Source organism: Marmota marmota, unplaced genomic scaffold (genome assembly GCF_001458135.2).
Source record: "Marmota marmota marmota unplaced genomic scaffold, marMar, whole genome shotgun sequence".
NCBI lineage: Eukaryota > Metazoa > Chordata > Mammalia > Rodentia > Sciuridae > Marmota > Marmota marmota.
This window is the reverse complement of record NW_026000077.1, coordinates 2485023-2504693: the sequence shown is the minus strand read 5'-3', so window position 1 is coordinate 2504693 and position 19671 is coordinate 2485023. Positions and strand designations below refer to the sequence as shown.

Here is a 19671-nt window from a genome sequence, read left to right as displayed (position 1 = left end):
AGAAGTCTGGTAAGGTATGTGGAATCTAGGGCTGAAACCCCCTGAGACAGAATGGGGCAGAGAGAGGGTCAGGTGAGGGTGGCCATTTGGGTTGAGCAGGGCTCAGCTTGCCAGAGAAGGAGGGTGGCCACCAGGAGATTCTGACTATCTCTGTTTGCTTTAGCTCCCGTCTCTCTATTTACTCAAAATTAACCTATTTATTTTCCTTTATCAAATAACCCAGTCCTCTGCTGCCTGCTTGTTCAGGGGAACAGTACCTCTTCAATCTACTGAATCAAGAACAGCCAACTTGCCCTCAGGCCTGATAAGGCCAGATCATCTAAAGCAGAAGCCCCAAGACTGGGCTTCAAGGGTCCTGGTCCCATTTCCTCTCTGCCTCCATGTCCCAGTAGGATCCTGGATCTATCCCTTAGGTTGTATGGGCCCACAAATGGAAGGTGGAAGTCACTGTTGGATGCAGGGTCTGGAGTGGGGGCTCCACAGTGTACTGCAGACTCAGTACCCACATGTCCCTCAGGTGCCATGGTCCTATAAGGAAGGAAAGCCCTGCTAAAAAGAGTGTCTGTAGGCCCGAGCTCCTGGAAGGAGCCAGCCTTGAGAGCAATTCCTAGAGCCCCAGAAGGTTCCATTTACCCTGAAGGTCCACAAACAAACTAACTCAAACTCCCCAGTGGAGACAGGCTGTGAAAGTACAACTTAGCTTCTGTAGGATGGCGGTGGTGGGGACATGGTGACAGTAGCGTATTTACTCCCTCTCGGAGGGGCTGTAGCAGCTTCCAGAATTCTTCTCAGGGCCCTAACTTGATCGTAACACTGATAGAGAAAACTATTCTTGCCAGGGTTCTTTTAGCTAAAATGGAATCGTTCCCTTCCTGCAGGCAAATATGTAGCCACTCTTGTGTGCCGTTGGGTACCTCTGAAGCAAAAGTCAGAGTGAGGGGACTGGGGCTGTGGCTCAGTGGTGGAGTGCTTGCCTAGCACATGTGAGGCACTGGGTTGGATCCTCAGCACCACATACAAGTAAATAAATAAATGAAGGTATTGTGTCCATCTACAACTAAAAAAAAAAAATACTTAAAAAAAAAAAGAGTAAGGCAAGAATCTTGTCCCAAAAGGGCCTCTCATCATTATATGCTGGGGGTGGGGGGCACAGATGCAGGTCAAAGGTGACTTGGTGGTTCCTGTGAGCTCTTTAGGGCAGAAAACACTGCAGGATGTGGGGGAGATGCTCAATGCAAGCTGGACCCTGAGGCAGGGTCCCTGGGGGTAAACAACCCTGGGTCCCATAGCAGGTATAGATTGTCCAAGCGAAGAGGAGAGAGAGAGGCATTCTGGCAAAAGTGACCAAAGATACACCAACCATGTGGAGCAGAGAGCTGGCAGAGAGGGAGGAGAGAGAATCAGGTGAGGAGGTAAGACAGAGCCCAACTGTTGAGAGCCCCAAATGCAAGCAAAGAGGATGAGCCTTGATTCAGAAGCCAAATAAGGGGAGCCACTGAGGGCATATGAACAGTGGCATTGACACAAAAAAGTCTGGCACCAGAGCACTCGCTGGCCACGCAACCTTGGGTGAGTCCCTTAACTTCACCAAACATTCATTTTCTCCCTCATGCAATGGGAATAATAAAGACACCTGCCTCATAGGGCTATGCTAAGACTCACAGAAAGAATTTAGCAAAGAACTTTGTAGAGTACCTGGCATGTGCTCAGTGGACAGTCCATTACTGGCTTAGCGAGTCTGAAAGGGCTTATGTAACTTTGGTCAGGCTCAAACCTCGGGGAACTTAAAAGGGAAATAAAGGGAGTTGGGCTTCTCTTTGTACCTTGTTTCTCTGTCAGAGATGGACCATTCAGTCAGATGCACCATCCCTGCCACAGGAGATCTGACCACGTTCCCACAACATTGGGGAATTCTTCTGTGTTTCCCTCCATTAACAAAGAGACTAGGGAGACAGGAGATGCACCTGAGGAATAGGGGGGGTACTAGCACTTTCCTTGAACTGGCTACACCCCCCTAAATTACATGAGTTAAGGGCGGGGTGGGGAGTGGGGAGGAATATATACTCTCCACGAAGCACCGTACCTTTGGCATTCAGCAAACATGAATGGATCATCCAACAATAACAAAAAAGAGTGCTGCGTGGTCAAAGGGACATCTCAAGGTTACCTTGAGATGCACCCTAGTGAGCTGTCAGGGGCTCTGCTCATGGTGGAGTGTGAGGAGCGCTCTCCCAAGAGATGGGGCTCAGCTAGCCGGGCAAGACTTTTCAACCTGAGTAAATGCAGGATGTAATGGCAACAATCCCTGCCTCCCAGAGCTGCTGTGAACCTCAAAGGTGGAAAAGCATCACAGACAAGCTGCATAGGTGGTGGTCTTGGATCACCGGCTCTGTGGAGGCCAGGGGCATGTGTGCTGGAGCAGGTGACTGGCCCTGCCGGGGTATCCCCACTCTGGCTCCAGTCTGACCCGCCTCCTGGGGAACTGGGGGTAGTCACCTTCTGTCACTATGCCTGGAATTTGACTGGGCGCGAGGATAGGTGGACAAAAGGCAAGTGTGGGGTTAGGGAAGGGTGGGTGCCAGCGCCACCTAGAGGGGAACTTTGGGATCACAGGCCCTGGAAGGGGTTGGGTAGGGGGAGTCTTGGCTAATTCTCCAGGCTGGTAGGAACTGCAACAGTCTCCAGTAGAGGGTGATCCTTTGAGAGGGGAATGGACAAAACCACCCAACTGCTCTCCTGCTCAGAAGTCACCTCCTCAGGAAGGCCTTCCCCGGCTAAAATTACAACTGTAACCCCATCCTGGTCATTTCATATCCGCTTCTCTGCCTTACATTTTTTTCCTTGATACTTTTGATTATCTAACTTATTTATTTACTTTTTAAAATTGTCCTTGGCCCTAATAAAATTCAAGCTCCACACAGGCAGGGATTTTCTTGTCTCTTTTGTTCTCTCCTGTATTCCCAGCACTCAGATCAAGACCTAACACATAGCAGGTGCTTAATAAATATTGTTGAATGAATGTATGAATAAGCACAGAGGGCCCCATCTGACATCAGGGCCTTCCCAAACCCTGAGCTCCACTTCTTCAAACCTAGCTCTGGGAGCCCTATGGGAGCAAATGTCTCTGTAGCTTGCAGTTCCAAGTCAACTTTACTCCATTTCAGTAAATGGGGAACAGGAAAAGGAAGCAGTCTGTCAGAGTGCTAACTGATACAACAGATGGACGTGCTTGCCATCGTTCTAGGAAGATATTAAAACTTCTAGGGAGGAAAGTTCTGTTTTCTCAGAAAACTTCCAGGGATCCCCAGCCATGATGATTCTTGGGACAGGAGAAGCAGCGGAGTGTGTGTTCCTTGCTGGGTTTATTTTTGAAGGATGATCACATTTAAGGAAAAAGGTCAGAGCAGATCTAAAGCCTGGGGTCAAGCCCGGGATGGCAAGGGTACATCTCCTTGGGTGGCAGCATGTCCCAACCAGGGTGTCAGTTCCTTTTAAGTCCACACCAAGACTTGAAGTTAGAGAGCTGGGTGTGTTTCCGGAAAGTTGGGGATTGGCAAAGAATGACCGAACTGAGGAGCAGAGGCAGAAAAGAATTGCAGATCTGCTAGGAGAGGGGCCACCTGATGGCTAGAGCTTGATCCCACCCAGGATATTACACAACCACTAACCTGGACCCTGGATGGGCATGAAGTCAAGGGGATCAGAGATGGGGCAGGGTGAGCTGGAGAACTGGAATGGACCATCCAGGGCGGCTGCAGTCAAGGGGTGCCCACAAGGCAAGTCAGACCAAAGCAGAATGGGAAGGACTGGGACCAGAATCTGATCAAAAGCCAGAGAGAAGCTGGGCACATGTTGGCACCTGCCTCTCATCCCAGCTAATCAGGAGACTGAGACAGAAGAATAGCAAGTTTGAAGCCAGCCTCAGAAACTTAGGAAGACCCTGCCTCAAAATTTAAAAAGAAGTGAGAAACAATATTGAAGGGGGCAAATTCTATTGAAAGAGCAATATTATTATTTTGTACCCAGTTACTCCTAGCATGGAGGCTAGTCCCTTAGGTCTTGAGCACATGGTCCTGTGAGTCCCAGAGTTTTCTCCTGGGCCCCAGAGTGCCCCATGGCCCCTGCACAGGGAGAAAGCCCATGTGTGCCTCTCACCTGCCTTCTTGTCTGCTTCTTTGCAGGAAAGCGTGGACTTGGGAGAGATCATGTTCTCCCTCTGCTACCTGCCCACAGCCGGCAGGCTAACCCTCACGGTGATCAAATGTCGCAACCTCAAGGCGATGGACATCACAGGCTATTCAGGTATCTCTCTTACTCATGCGGCCTACCATGCAACCTCCCCAAATCCAGACATTAAGATTTGGTTGAGTGTTCAGGAAGAAAGGGCAAGTCCTGTGCTATTCTTAGACAAGGAGCACCAGCTCAGGAGGCAAAGACCTGCATCCAAAGTCCACTTCTGTCCCTTCTTTTCTGTGTAAAGACTGTGGTTTCTGTGTTAGTTTTCCTTCACTGTGACAAAATACCTGAGAAAAATCAACTTAAAGGAGGGAAGATGGGGCTAGGGGTAAATGGTGGGGCGTCTGCCTAACATGTGCAAGATCTTGGATTCAATCCTCAGCATTGAAAAAATTAATACATAAATAAAAGATTTATTTGGGCTCACAGTTCCAGAGGTTTCAATCCATGTCCTCTGGGCCCTGTTGCTTTGGTCTGTGGCAGCATGGGACCTCATGGTGGGAGCACATGGCAGAGGCCTGTTCACCTCATGGAAGCAAAGAGAGAGGAAGAAGAGGGCCAGGGTCTTAATATCCCTTCAAGGGCATGTCCCCAATGACCCAACTTCCCTCCACCAGCCCTTACCTCCTGAAGGTCTCCTCTACCTCCTATTAGTGCTATAGGCTGAGGACCAAGCCAAGAACAAATTGTCCTTTAGGGGCCATTCAAGATCCAAATTATTGCAGTTTCCTAATGTGAAAAGCGAGTTAATCCACGTAAACATTTAGCCTTGTGCCTGACACATCATGAGCACTCAGTAGAGACAAGCTATTACCACCATTCTTTCTCTTAGAGGAAGGAGAGAGAATCCAAAGGAAATATATAGGAGACAATATATAAAGACAATCTTCACAGTTTATATGAGGCCCCAGGACTTCAAGAAGGGTTATGTCAAGTTTGTGCAAATGTTTGCAGGCCCACACAGGCCTAGGGCAGCAGCCCTGTGTACTGAGTCAAAGGAGCAAATCCACTGAAAAGCAAAGCGCATTTTTATCTGAGCTTTTCCTGCAGGGCTCCCAGCCTGAGCCTCAACACCAAGGGAGCTGAGCTCCAGCAGAATAGAAATACCGTGCCATGCCAGCAACGCAGGAGAGGCTTGTTTGGAACAACTGCAGAGACCTGCAGGCTGGACATGGCTTGATCCTCCATGATTCCACAAGTGTAGAATTAATTCTACAAGTGGTCGTCGAAGGTATTTGCACTTGGAGATAACGAAGAAGCAGCTTGAGGCCTGGGAACCTCCTTCTCCATCAGCTCGAATTGCCCCCAGGAGTAAGCGAGATAAAGCCTCCCAAACAACAGCTCAAGCTCAATGGCTTGTAGAATGTTCTGGACATTTAGGACAGCAAATGGGGGGAATGTCTCAATTTATTTCCCTAGACCCTCACCAAGAGGCCCTTGTAATGATTCCAATTACCAGTGTGAAACCACTCAGGAGACAACTCTGAACTTGGCTGGGAATGTATGGAAAAGTTTTCCTTTGTATTCGTTAATTACTTATTCTCTAGAAGACTCCTAGGTATAACCACAATTGCTGTACAGGGGAGAAGGTCCTGCTGAAAATACCTGGGGCAAAGAGCAACCTGGTGAAGGTGGAAGATGATGAGGTATCAGGCCTAGGAAACTGTGGTTTTAGGAAAGAGTGGTCAGGAAATATTAATTCAGTATAACCTGCATTTATTTACTGCACTTCCTCTTCCATCTCTCATACTGGCAATTGAGCCCAGTTGCTTTCTACCACTGAGCTGCATCCCCAGCCCTTTTTATTTTTTATTTTGAAACAGGATCTCTCTAAGTTGCTGAGACTGGCCTCCGATTTATGATCTTCTTGCCTCAGCCTCCCCATGTACCTGGGATTAGGGGCATGTGCCACTGGCACCCAGTTTATTTACTGCACCTTTGAACCTCTGGGAGCCTCTGCTTCAGCCTCCAATTGTTTCTGTGGTACCCTTCACCAGGCCAAAAGCCCCCCAAGGAGACCCCATTCCCCAACCTCCTCTATCTACCGAAGCTGCTGACACACATCAGGACACAGTGAAGAGCTTAGGGAACCTTTGCTGACATGCGGAAAATTCTCAGGCAGCAGTAAGTCAGCTTCCCTCAAAATACAGCCAATGTCGATTTCATTTTAATACCAAAATAAGTGTGTGCTGGGGGCAGAAATTCACTAAGGACTCTCGGGGCTCCTGAGGGAAATAGGATTTTGCTGTCCTGGTCCTCACACTATCTTCTCTGGTATAATTAAAGTGATGTGAGAGAGGGGGGGGGGAGGGCTCATAGTAAAGCCATAGGTAATCACAAAGACTGTTCCGGATCAGAGGGTTTGGGGCGAGAGGTATTTTTATGCCAAGTTCTAACATCCCTCTCACAATTATCCCTCTTCTCTACTGGGTTTTGAAATCTGGTATTAAAATCTCAGATGGATTCTGAAAAGGTAGGGGTCCTCTTTGCATCAGAGATGTCTATTTTGTTCACCAATGTAAGTAAGTTTGTGGAACATAAGAAACATTCATTAAATACAGATTAGTGAATGAACGAGCGAACGTATTTGTGTGTATTATGAGGACCTTGGCCCCAAGGGTGGCACAGGGCATGTGTGGGTGCCAGGGGCCTCTCAGACTAGATTTCCTGTTTTCAAGGATGAGTTTGACGTTGCCTTCAGCCGAGACTGGTTTGATGTTGGACTGATCTGGGGAGTGAATGGAGTTTATTAATTGCCTGTTCCAGACATACATGGCATTGACCTCTAAAACCAAGGATCTGTTTTTCTTGATCTAAAATCCCTGAATCAATTCTCTAAACCCTTCTGTTAGAACCATAGCAATTAAAATTGTACAAAATAATGATAAGGACCAGCATGCTGAAAACGGATGGGGAAGAGAGTCAACCCTCTCATCTGTGCCACAGCTGGTCTGCGCTGCTTAGAATCTAGGGGTCAAAAATGTGAGAGCTTTGAAATCAGACCTGGCTTCAATTCTGAAGCAATTTCCTTCCTCCCCCTAAGCCTCACTTTTCCTATTGGTGAAGTGGAGATTTGATGATAAATATTTCATAGGGTTGATATGAAGTTTAAAGGAACCTGATATGTATACAACTCTTAGCAGAGTGCCCAGCACATTCCAAATGCTGGATTCTGGTGGCTTCTGTGACAATGAGGTTGAAATGCACTGCTGATCTTTGAGCCCCCTCAATCCGCTGCAGAGAGGAACAGGCCTCACATATCACCAGAGGCCAGCATTCCACTAGACACCATAAACTTTTGTCTGGGAGAATCCTAGGGAACAGTCATCTCTGCTTAGCCTTGTGAGAGTGTTGGTTCCTGCGAGGAAATATGTTCACTGAATTATAAATTGGATATGCCTTGTAGGGATGAGCAGAGTTGGGGAGGGGTGCTGAGGCATTGGCCCAGCAGCCTATGGGACAAGTGGCTCTGCCTATATTTTTCCAAGCCTCGTGACATGAACATTTGCTCTTGAGTGGGAGTATATGAAATCAGGTACAACAGAGACAGGGGAAACACTTGGGCAAACTCATGCCTGAAGACACTTTCTAAAGCTATGGGCTTCCTTAAGACATTGAGTGTTAAAGACAGGTCTTGGGGCCTGCTCTTCTCACCTGTCTGCTAGGACCTGAGCAGTGTCCTGGGGCATGTCCATGGAGAATGAAGCCCGTGAGCCAGAATGCTGTCTCCTGTGGGTTCATTCCTCTCCTCCCTGTTTACTGAAAATCCCTCTGAGAGGGGGCCCCTTGCAAATGTGTATCAGAGACAGCAGGTTGATTGAATTCCTCATGGTCTCCCCAGTTCCTCCATAAACTTAAGTGTCCCCGTGGTTAAGGCACAGCTGCCACTGTCACATTGGTTAGTCAGCAGCTTACTTACATGTCTACAGAATAACATTAAGGCTTAGAGTTTCTGGTCGGGTGCTGCAGTTTCTCTAGTTTCCACCATGGGTATGCACCTCATCTGCTCCTGAATGAAGCCAGGGAGCCTGAGGGCCAAGTGGGTCTTGGCTGCCCAGGAGATAGAACCGTGCATCTCTGAATCGCAGAACCAGGGAGCGGCTGCCTTGACTAGCACCTCCTGACAGATTCACATGAGCCCTGGCTTCTGGGCATAAAGGTGTCTTGGCACATCAGCATCTCAACAGCTATTATTACCTGTGAGTCACCCTCTTGTTTCTTGAGCCGTCCAACATAAATACTAATTATGACGGTGACCAAGACACCTGTGCTATGAGATACAATAGGTGTCACTTCATTTGGATGAGAAGAAAATTTCAGGGTAGAGTGATGACCATGAAATACCTATTCAGAAAACTAACAAAGAGACAGGATCAGGAGGCACATGGAGTTTAATAAAAAAGACATCTCTTTGCAGGATGGAGAGCATCCAAGATCCCACTGAGAAATGAAATGTCAACCAGCTGCCCTGAGTCTCAGGAGACCACCTCACTCCCTCCCCTGGCCAAAGCTCCCTCCTCCTCCACTGTTCAGAAGTTGGCAGGAAATGGCTTCCAGGGAAGCAGAAAGCAGGGCCACTTCCTCCTTCTTGATGCCAAATGGCAATGAGATTATTGGGACACTGGGACCCAAAATCAAGTTGTCAGGTGGGGAGGACGTGAACGGCATTGCGATTGTCGCTGTTCATTGCACTCTGACATGTGGCTCTTTCTTGGCCATCTTTGAGTTCTATTTTTACCCTCTTTATCCTTTGGTTAATGATGTTGGCAAAGAGAAGAGAGAGAGAGAGACACACACACACACACACACCACTCCATAGACTCCATATAGGTGAAAGAAACAGTGCTTTTGTCAGCTTCAACAGCCTTTTGAGCCAGCCAGCCATTGTGGGACTGAGATTTAGGGCTAGGAACTGCACACCCCTGGGCAAGTGTCCTGTCTGAATTGGGGCTGGCTTCCCTATTAGTGAAAGCCCATTAGGCAGTCTCCCACGAATACCGAGGTAGCTAAAGATTCTGTTTATTAAGCACAGAGCCTCCTCGGAGACAGGTGTGCTACATAAATACAAGGTGGTTTAATTATTTCAACAACCTACCGATACCATCTGAGGAGCAGCAGCAGGTCTAGGGCTTCAGTGCCTCTGCTGCAAATGATGTTTGAGGACATCTGTTGAACACATTCCCTTCCCTTTGCACTGCCCCCATTGGCACAGATCCCTACGTCAAAGTGTCCCTGCTTTGTGATGGGCGGAGGCTGAAGAAGAAGAAAACAACCATAAAGAAGAACACTCTCAATCCTGTCTACAATGAGGCCATCATCTTTGACATTCCCCCAGAAAACATGGATCAAGTCAGCCTGCTCATCTCAGTGATGGATTACGATCGGTAGGTTCCAGTCCCAGAGGGACACAATCCCCTGCCCCTCTTCCCCCCCCCCACTCCAATGCAGCATAGGGCTCCTTGACCTTGACCTGTGGTTCAGATCTCAGACGCCCATTGGCATTGGCTTCAACTCTGGCTCCACCTAAGAAGGGCATAGGAGTTTGAGAAAGAGTGCAGACTCCCCCTTAGCAAAAGTCTCCAGCCTCCTCTCCCAGCTGCTCTGTTTCCATTGATGAGGCAACTTTACCAGTCAGCGTCCCCTGAATTCACCATTCTTATTGGTCCACCTGGCACCAAGTCCTACCTACCATGTGTCCTTTAGAATACCTTTCTGTCCTCTCCACATCTGTGACTGCAACCACTCTCACTCTAGGATAGCTATTGAACCTCCATTCCTCCCTTCCCTGATCCAGCAAACAGACCAAGGACACACCTTCCTGGACACTTTCTTCCTGGTCCTGCCCTTTTCAAGATCCATCAATGGCTCCTGTTGTCCATAATCTTGACCCAGCAGATCCATCCCACCTGACCTCCCCTTCCTTGAATTTATTTCTTCTCTACTGTTTCTCCTGCTTTCCCATCAAGACTGGCTCAAAAACACTTTCCAACTACTCCAGCCCCCATAACCCCTTCTGTCCAAATGTTACTTTAGCTGGAGGCAGAAACCATACAATAAACCCTCTATCCTGGGTTTTTAGCTCAAGTTCTCAGGCATACTAGGTGCTTCATGAACAGACTTAAGTGATGATTCACGTTCTTCCTGAGTGAATAAATCACACCCCACCCCTGGGGACATGGAGAAACGATGCTCAGAGCAGGTTGATTTATTTCCAAGATGTCTCCAGAAAGGCTGTAGTATGCTGGTTAAGTCAAATAAAGGAAGAGACAAACTCTCCCAGTTTCCAGAGTCGGGCCACCTGCAACTGTGTCCTGAGATTCCAAACGAGTTTATAACCTTTTGTTCATCTCTCCATGTCCAACCCTCACCTGAGGAGGCCAGGCAAAGTCTCCCAGACGCTGACATCCCGAGGCCCCCCCAGGCATCCGTTTCAGAATTTGATGCACTGGGCAGAGTCGCACCTGGAGGGACTTTCCTTTCTGACAGCATGTCTTATAGCCAATGTTGGGACCTATGCTTCTCCCTCAGAGTGGGTCACAATGAGATCATAGGAGTCTGTCGTGTGGGGATCAATGCTGAAGGTCTGGGCAGGGACCACTGGAACGAGATGCTGGCATACCCACGGAAGCCCATCGCACACTGGCACTCCTTGGTGGAAGTAAAGAAATCCTTCAAAGAGGTGGGTGAGGTCACCTGGTCCCTGGCATGTTTGTTGCATGGCAGTGTGGGCTGGAGAATGGCAGTTGGCTGCTGCGCCTCCCTCAGCCTTCGGTGGGAAGGGGGCATGGGGGCCACATGCTTCTCACCCAGTGTATAACACATAGACGGGGAAAGAATGCGGAGGCTGCCTGGCAAACAGCCCTGATGTCAGCCGTTTGAAAGCAACAGTGAGTTCTTAATGGAAAATAAAAACTTTGAAGAAGACTTCCCAGCAGGCCACTGTGCCAGGCCTAAAAAGCCTTCACCAAGCTGGTGGGCCAAGTGAGTCCTTTAGGAGAGAGCCCCGAGGGGGTGAGATCAGAACTTGGCAAGAAGTTCTACCTCTGTGGGAACAGTGAGTTCCCTGGGGCTCAAGCCCAGCAGTCACTTGGCAGTTTTCACAGACTGGCTGGAGGTGTGGCCATAGAGCAGATTCCTCCTCTCGTGAAGGTTGGTTCTCACCATTGTGGGGGGCAGGAGTGTGGCCTCGAGGTGTCACACTTTCTGGCTGAAGCTGGGTTCCATCAAAGCCGTGGACTGGGCGTCCTGAGACTTGGGCTTCCATCTTGGCCCCTCCTGACTTGCTGTACAATCTGTAGCCTGCCACTCTGTCTCAGCTACCAAGAAAATGTCCCTTTGAGTAATGCCCCATCTCTATCCACCAGACCCCACCAACTTAAGATCCTTTGATCTATCACTCTGATGACCTGCTTTTTTCCCAATTGGCTTGGGATATGGGGGTGACCAGGCAAATCTGGAAGCTCATTTTTTAATATCGTATACTCCAGTATATCCAAGAAAGCTGGGCGTTTATTCTCTCATCTTAACAGGCTTCAACCCTACTAAGTCCAGAGAGCTGGATAAAATTGGAAAACTTTAAAGCTTTATCCCTTCCATCCTATGATCCCTCAATTTAAAAGCAAACTCACCTGAAAAACAGTTACCCCCTCCCACTACTCTGATATAGAAAAGGTAGGCGTGGAAAAAAACGGGGGGGGGGGGGACCTGCCAGCTTCCTTTCCTTCTCAGGGTGGGCAAATCATTTCCACCTGCTTTACAGCAGTAGGAAGTATGCCAGGAGAAACTGGGAGCTGAGGGAACTGGGCACAAGGAAACTCGTGGGAGATGGTGGCTTCCCAGGAGCCAGGCCCATTGACTTACCTCTCCAGGGAGCCTGTGCTTTGTGAAGCTCCTGACCTATGGCCTGTAAGGCAGCATCAAGGACTCAGGCACAGATCCAAGTTCCTGTCAGTTGAGGCCTTGGGTTTCTGTCTCAGGGTTGTCTTGATTTTCCCACAGCTGTGGAGCATTAATGCGGCCAGACCCTCTGTCTGCAGCTACCCTAAGGTAGCCCTCCCCTCTCTTCCAGGAGGGCCTCCCTGCAGTGGGGGCAAGGTACCCACCACCAGCCACAGGGGGCGCTATTGGGCAGAACCCTAGGCAACCTGATGACAATCTAGGCCCTCACTAAAGGCAGTGTGGATTCAACCCAGGAAGTGGCCATGATAACCTGCCCCCACATCTTGTGGAAATATTTAGGAATAGAATAAGCGTACTAAACTGTTTAGAGTGGCTTAGGGGCAGGGCATGGAATGCAGCCAAGATACCTCTGGAGCAGACCCCTTGCAGCTAACCCCCTTCCCCATCTTTGCTTTTTAGGGAAACGTGGACCCTAAGCGACCACTGGGCCCAGGAGCCCACGTGTTGCACTGTGACTGACTTTCTCACCTCCACTCTGTGTTTACCATAATCCATCAGGCTTACCAGGCTGGGTCTACCCTTGGCAAAGGAAATAACTGGTCAGAGCAGCAGCTGGAGCAGGGGTGTAGGGTACCACCAAGGTGCCAGAACTGGGCCCCCGAATGACAATGAGTACAACCTAATTAAATCAAATAATTGAATCCAAATTCTGTTTCTTTGAGAACTCTGACTCACTAGTCCAGACTACAAAAGAAAGAAAGATAATGTAGAATCAAGCCCTTGAAAATGAATATTTGATGAGACAGTAAGAGGCAAGTAACAGTATATGGAAAACGAAAAGAGAATAAATTGATTCAGATCCTTTGGGTTTATTTTTTTTTCTTGACCTCACACACTGTGTGCCCGAGACTGCCCCTCCCACCCCTGCTATCCTACCATTTTCTGCTCAGCTGATCATTTCTCTGTATAAAGAAGCAAAAAATGACATTCATCTCGGCAACTTAGGATAGCAATAGTATGTATTTGTATAGAATTTTCACTGACACTTTTAGCACCCACGGTTTTAAGTATCTTTGTAAAAATGCATCTAAACCCCACCAGGCTGGTATTAAGTGAACCTCTGGGGTTCACGTGAAGCTTTGAGCTTGAACACACATCTTCTCAGTCACCTTGAGAGCTCCCACTCTGCCTTCTTTTTGGTTCTGTTCTGGCCATTGAGCAAGAGCCTTGTTCCTGAAACTTAGATCTCCTATTTGTATAATCCATAAAGAAATCTTCTCCAGCTCCCGGGAAGATAAATGGCATCGTATCGGTAAGCACTCCATATTTATCTTGCACCTTTCTCAGCAGAGCCTCAAGTGTTGTGATCATTTCTTTTTTTTATTAATGAGAACAGAGGACACCATACTTACGTGCTGGTTTGGTGCTTAAAATAATGTTGAGGGGAAACAAATTAACTGAAAAGGTATTTTTCCCTGCTGGGATCTCTCATGAATAAAAATTCATTAAGCTACAATGAGCGCCCTTCCCCAGCTGCAGCGCCAGCCCCTTCCCTCCCACCACACACAGGGCCTGGTTGACCAGTGACTTTCTCCAAGGTGCTTTATCAGGAAGGCCAACTTCAGATCATCTGCCAGAGATTTTAGATCTCTGCTGGAATGTGATCCTTTTCAGAACAAAAGACCCTCCCCCTGGAACAATAAGTTCCTGCCTGGAGGGGACAGGTTCTGTGCTATTTCAGAGCCATCTCCATAAGCCTGGGAATCATTCACCTTTCCATTGTCCATGAACCTCATCTCCTCCCTTTGTTTATCTTCATGGGCAAAATCAGGGACTAGCAGGAGAGCCAGTGTTCCTTCTTCATTTGTTCTGGATAAACAATTATGCTCTGTGTGACTATTCTTTGGGCTGTTACATAAGGGTAAAAAGGTATTCTGTGTAGCCATTTCGTGTTTTCTCCTCTGACCTGGCCTATCAATCAGATTGTTTAAGTAGCAGGCTCACCCAGGGGAGAAGCCAGTAATTACAATGTACCTTTCACTGACATTAAAGGTTGGAACAGGAAAAAAGAAAAAAAAAAATCCAGCTCCTAAAATGAAGGTCTGCTAAATGAAAGCATTAGTGATCGTCTTCTGTCACTTTCTGGTTAAGAAACACTTGAGTCAGAAGTCACAGTGGGCTCAACAACCAGGCATTTATTTATCTAAAATATTTCACCAGGGAAACCCTCGGTTGTGATTTCATTCACGTGGATGCTGCAAAGCAGAGAGACTACCACCTGGAGTTAGGAGTAAGTACCTGGTGTGGACCCAAGGAGGTTAGGTTTCTTATTACATTTTGTGTCTCCTTCCCCTAGTATGGCCACGTGCTAAGACAGAGGCAGGATGAAGGGGAAAGAGCACCCAGTTGGGAGTGAGGAGACCTGGTTTCAGGTCCTCGCTCTGCCCTAACTGACTACCTCTTGACACCACCTGTGTCTTTGTTCTCTTATTTGCAAGAACAAAAGGGTTAGACTGGAAGATCCTAAGCCTGTGTCCATTCTGACGTGCTGAGATTGCTCAGGTCTAGGTCATATAATGGTGGCCGTCGATACCTGATTGCCCAGTGCTTGGTTAGTTGTAAAGACCTTCAGGTTGGCCTATAAAGGGAGCACTAAGGAACCCATGCAGAATTGGGCCCAAAGAAGAACAATGCAGACTGTCCCTAGGTCTGGGGTCGTGGAGGTAGTGCCTTAGGTCTGGTCTCCCCTCAGCTTTGTGACTTTCCCACTTAGTCTTCCTGGCGTGGCTCAGCTCTGCCTAGAAACAGCCATGTTGAGTAGGGAACTATATCCTCCTCCAGTCACCTCCAGAGGTCCCCAAATGCACGGTTATAACCTCTACTCAGCCCTGTCACTCCACCATGGAGACCCCCTAAGCTCATGAGAAGAAGGAGGTTCAAGGCTGCCCTTGGGGTTCAGAAGACCATCTTGACCCCTTACTAAAATCCCTCACTCGAGCCGGGTCTCACAGGCATTAAGAGAGTATTCCGTCTCCTAAGCCCACGAAAGGGTGAGTGAGCAGGGGACACTGACTCACTCTGAAGTTCCGCCACCCCCAGACAGGTCAAGAATATTCATGGGGTCCGGTCCTTGCCTGGGAAACACTGCTACGGCTATGACTGGCTTTTCCATCTGAAGCCCTCAGCCCTCCTTCACTCCATTACACCTCATTGCATCACCCACTTCCACAGAGGGGTAGAGCCAGGCTGAGAGGAGGCCATCTGGGAGTCAGGGAGCTGGGGAGGAGAAAGGGTTTGGAGGGGCCCAAAGGGGAAAGGGTCCCCTGTCCTCATACCTCCTACCGCTTCACAAGCCCGGTATGAATGCTCGTAGGATACATGAAGGCCAAAGAAGAGAGCCCAAGACCAAAGCAATATCAGGCTTTTTTCTTTTTTCCTTTTGCTGTACTAACAGCTCCCAGACAAATTGCTAATAATTCATGATCATGGGTTCTTGGCAGTAATGCCACACTCTGCAGACTGCCTCTTTCGCTGCTAACATAATCTGATTTTCAGTGTGAAAAATGACTGAAGCACTCAGAAATGGTCCAGTGGTAGCACCTTATTAACACACACACACACACACACACACACACTCTACATTGTGAAGAGAGCCGAAGTTACTTATGCAGTAGTCTTTTTTTTCTTTTCTTTTCTTTTCTTTTTTTTTAAAATCAAGTATTCCAAACTAGAAGCTGTAAGCTGTTTTCCTTATGTTTTTGCATGGCTGACAGCAAAATTCAAGAAAGCTTACTGAAAAGCTGGGGAAGGTGAATTCAGTGCATGGGCCAGTTAAGTTTTGGAAGTTACAACGTTAATTCCCTTGGCGATCAGTAACTGGCGCTTTTTCTCCTCCCCACAGTGGCAGGGCAGAGCTGCCAGCTTCGACAGCGAGAGCTCATGCCCGTCTCCAAAACCACCTCCGACGCCATGAGCCACGAGGCCGAGCCACACCAATGGGACTCAGCAACGTTCTTTTCGCACTTGTTCAGCCGTCCAAATGCAGTGTTGTGCAACCGCGGTGCGCAGTGGCCGTCTGCCGCTCCAGAGTCTTAACTGCTCCTGTGTAGGTCAAGGCCGAGACACTTGTCATGTGGTCAGATCTGTCTTAGTCTTTTCTGTCTCCCAGGTGATGTTTTTGTGGTTTTCACTTTGTATGGGTCTGCTGTCAAGAAAAGAAGAAAACAAAAAACAAAACAAAACAAAAATCAATAAGGGGAGGGAAAAAAAAGGTTGGAGAGCCCAGAAGTTAGTTCTGTAAAATGAAATGTAAAATAGTAGTGGTCTTTGCAGGAGAGGTAGATTGAGTTTTTTAAGATTTTTGTGTCTCCCCCAACCTCTGCCACCTTGGAGAAGGAGGCAGTGGTGTGGAGCTATGGCTACCTTTTCAGTGCCCTGCAGGGACGGTGCCAATCAATTCAAGAGTAAGTGTTACTCTTTGAAGTTCTTCGCTGGTGTGACTTAAACCAAGTTGCGGACTCCTGATCCCATGTTGAAATTACAGGACCTCTGCAGTGTTTGTGAACTTCTGCTGATGTGCAGGGGCTTCTCGCTTGCCTTTCTTATTGGCTTTCCTCCTGAACTGAAACCATCTTGATTCCTCACTTTCTTTAGGAATGATTCTGCTAAAAACTAACCATGCCATATGTCTTCTGATGCATCACAGTTAATGATCACATTTGTTTGAAAACAGGATCTTTGTTCTCGAAAATAACCTTGGTTGTAAAGAAAGACAGGCGCATATGTTCCAGAATGATTTCTGCATTATACATAGCTTTGTAGTTTTATGAAGTGTCAAGCAGCTGTTTTTCAATGCCTCAAGAGATCAAAAGAAAACCTAGATAGAATATTCTTTTCTGGATGGGAAGTTTCAAAGTCCAAGTCACAGCTCGAGTCCCTCTTTCTGGGAAGAGGAGCTTCTTGATTGAAATCCAGTCAGCCTGAGCCTATTTCAACCCCCATGGACTCTGGGACAGTACTCATCTTAAATTTAGTTCTATAAATCACTAAGAATTCTGTGTTTGTTTTTGTGATAGTGAGGGGTCTGTTTTTGTTTTTTCCTTTAGATCTCTACCTTAGGCCAAATTCAGTTTAGAGAAAAAAAAAATGTTTGAACTAATCTGTATTGTAACAACACATTCCTGTTATGTTAGTAGTGGCCTTTACACCAACCCCTATAACTAGGCTGATTTGCTCAATCTCTGTCTGTATGATCCTGGGAAGCACATGGAGGAGGGTTTCCACTTCACGTTGTGACTACACAGTTCCAACTTCCAGAGCTGCGAGAATGTCCCACACATTCAAGAAGCAAGTCAGGAAACAACCCCCATCTTCCAACCATGGAAGGTTAAGAACGTCAAAACTATTCACACACTTTGTGTCTTATTCTTATATATGTCACATGCCACAAGAGGAGCAACTTAAGAAAGTAACCCTCATTTTAAGCCAAGTTACCAGGTTTCTCTGCCAATATAACTTTAGCTAATGTCTGCTAGCCCTAAAAGTGACCAGATGGGCTAACAGGATATCATGGCAAAAGAAATTTCCAACCTAGAAAAGTAAATGCAGATGAATCTAAACTCTACTCTGTGTCGAGCTTTAGGCCAAGGACTAATGTGCAAGGTCTTCCTAGTCAGGTAGTCCTGCATTTGAAGTGAGAAAAAAAAAAAATCATGACCAGACTCCTAGCAGGTGACAAACTTCATTGTGTTTCTTGACTCTAGACTGACCCCCATCAAGATGGCCACCTTAATCATTGAGCAGATGCAGCAGGTCTTGCAACTATGAAGGGGACAGTTGAGTTCCCTGGGTTAACAAGGAGCCCAGAAATAGTGTGAGAGGCTCCTCCCAGAATTGAGCTCAAAATGCATGTCCAGCTGCCATCTATAAACCCTTAGGCAGGAGAGGATGGCCCATTCTAACCTTCTGGAGGAGGGAGTGTGATCAGTGTGAATTGTGGGATTGCATTTTTCATCTGAGAGATTTATATCCAAGTAGCTTTCTCCCGCAAGGAAACATTCCAACAGTTTCAGATCATTTCCTGAAAAGATTATGGCCAATCCCACAGCTCCCCAACCAACAACTACTACTATGGCTCCAGCAGGCTAGGTAAATTCCTACAGGCATGGGAACCCACCCAGGAAGGCTCCTGGACCCCACCACCACACACACACACACACACACCCCAGCGCCATCAGGAGAGGCCAGTCCTCGACCTGATGCATGAATGAGACCTAAAGAGCTGCCAGCTTCATCATCTAGCCCAGTATCTCTTCCCTTGCAGATGAGAGTAAATTGAAATACAAGTTTCAGAATACGCTGAAATTCAAAGTGATTCATTTGTCCTCTGCTTCCTCTGGCATGAGAATCCTCCTGGGTGGTAGTTGTGGGCTTTGCTGAAGTTGTGATAACCAGGGCCATTTGCACACAGATGTTGATTTAAAAAACACAAAGTTCCCTTCTCCTTTATTTAGCAGTGTTTCTGGGCTGTCCCCTCCCCCTAACCCAAGATGTTAATTAATTGTATCATCATTTAAAAAATTATGTTGTTAATTACTGCTTTGTGTCTTCCCACCCCTGTCACAGCCTGGAGTTTTTATTCAATTAAATCTCTGTCTCTTGCCCATTTCTCTTGTCATTTTGTGTTCCTGAGGTTGGGCAGGCAGCCCACGCACAGGATACTGACAAGCTTTTAGTTTTAATGTTCATTTCACATAGATAACCACTTCCCTTCAATTAGGGGGACACAGAAGGGCTTGTTGGTTTCTTACTCTGCCCCAGGAGTAGCTGTGCACCCCACCAGACTGGAACCCACCTGTGCTTTGTCAGGCTTGCGGCTCAAAGAGCATTTGGGACACAGGCTCTGCTGTTCCTTCAGCTGTTCAGCAATACAAGCAGCCCCTCCAGATGCCGAATCCTCTCCAGGGAAGTGGGTCACATTGGTATCTGGAAAGTACAATGCTTTCCCCCACCAGGAGAAGAATCCTGCTAACTCTTGTAAAACACAACTTGGCAAAGCCATGGGAAAATACTATTCCAGACTCGAAAATTTAAAAAGAACATCCCAACTTAATAGAATAGCCTCTCTGCTCCCCCCACCCCCCAGCTTTTAATTAATTTAGAAGGCGGCCTGTAGAGAGGAGAGTGGAAGGTACATCCATTTCTGCACATCTGCATCTAAATTACTGGTGCTCTACAGGGAGCTGAACTGCTGAGAGAAGCACTCTGCTGCCTAAGGAGGCCACTCCCTCCATGCTAGTGCCTTCCATCAGGTCAGCCAGCAGGATTCAGTGATGAGCTCTTCATATCTACAGCTAATACCCAGCAGGGTAAAAGTGTCTGTCAGTATGGGCTGGGTTGTGCTACAATAACAACCTTCAGATCTCAGTGACAGAAAACAGAAAAAGGCTTATTTCTCTTGCTATGTGCCCACCATAGGTCAGTAAGGGGAACCCTGCTTGTGGTATTTATTCAGGGGACTCAGGATGACCAAGGAGC

The 19671-nt window shown here is 47.5% G+C and overlaps 1 protein-coding gene across 4 annotated transcripts in view; it reads left to right on the top strand.

Moving 5' to 3' along the window:
* The window catches only part of Syt6 (synaptotagmin 6), a 60977-nt gene extending 42182 nt beyond the window's left edge, over positions 1 to 18795 (top strand). For 2 of the 4 annotated variants that reach the window (XR_007351768.1, XR_007351769.1), the window contains exons 4-8: positions 4182 to 4302; positions 9449 to 9620; positions 10765 to 10915; positions 14356 to 14425; positions 16037 to 18795. Coding sequence is in view for 2 of the 4 variants with exons in the window: in XM_015502159.2 (XP_015357645.1) it covers positions 4182 to 4302; positions 9449 to 9620; positions 10765 to 10915; positions 16037 to 16108 (516 nt within the window). In the remaining 2 variants the exon portion in view is untranslated. The remainder of the gene's footprint in view (positions 1 to 4181; positions 4303 to 9448; positions 9621 to 10764; positions 10916 to 14355; positions 14426 to 16036) is intronic. The other 2 variants (XM_015502159.2, XM_048814543.1) reach the window with 1 other exon arrangement.
* The last annotated feature ends 876 nt before the right edge of the window (positions 18796 to 19671 follow it).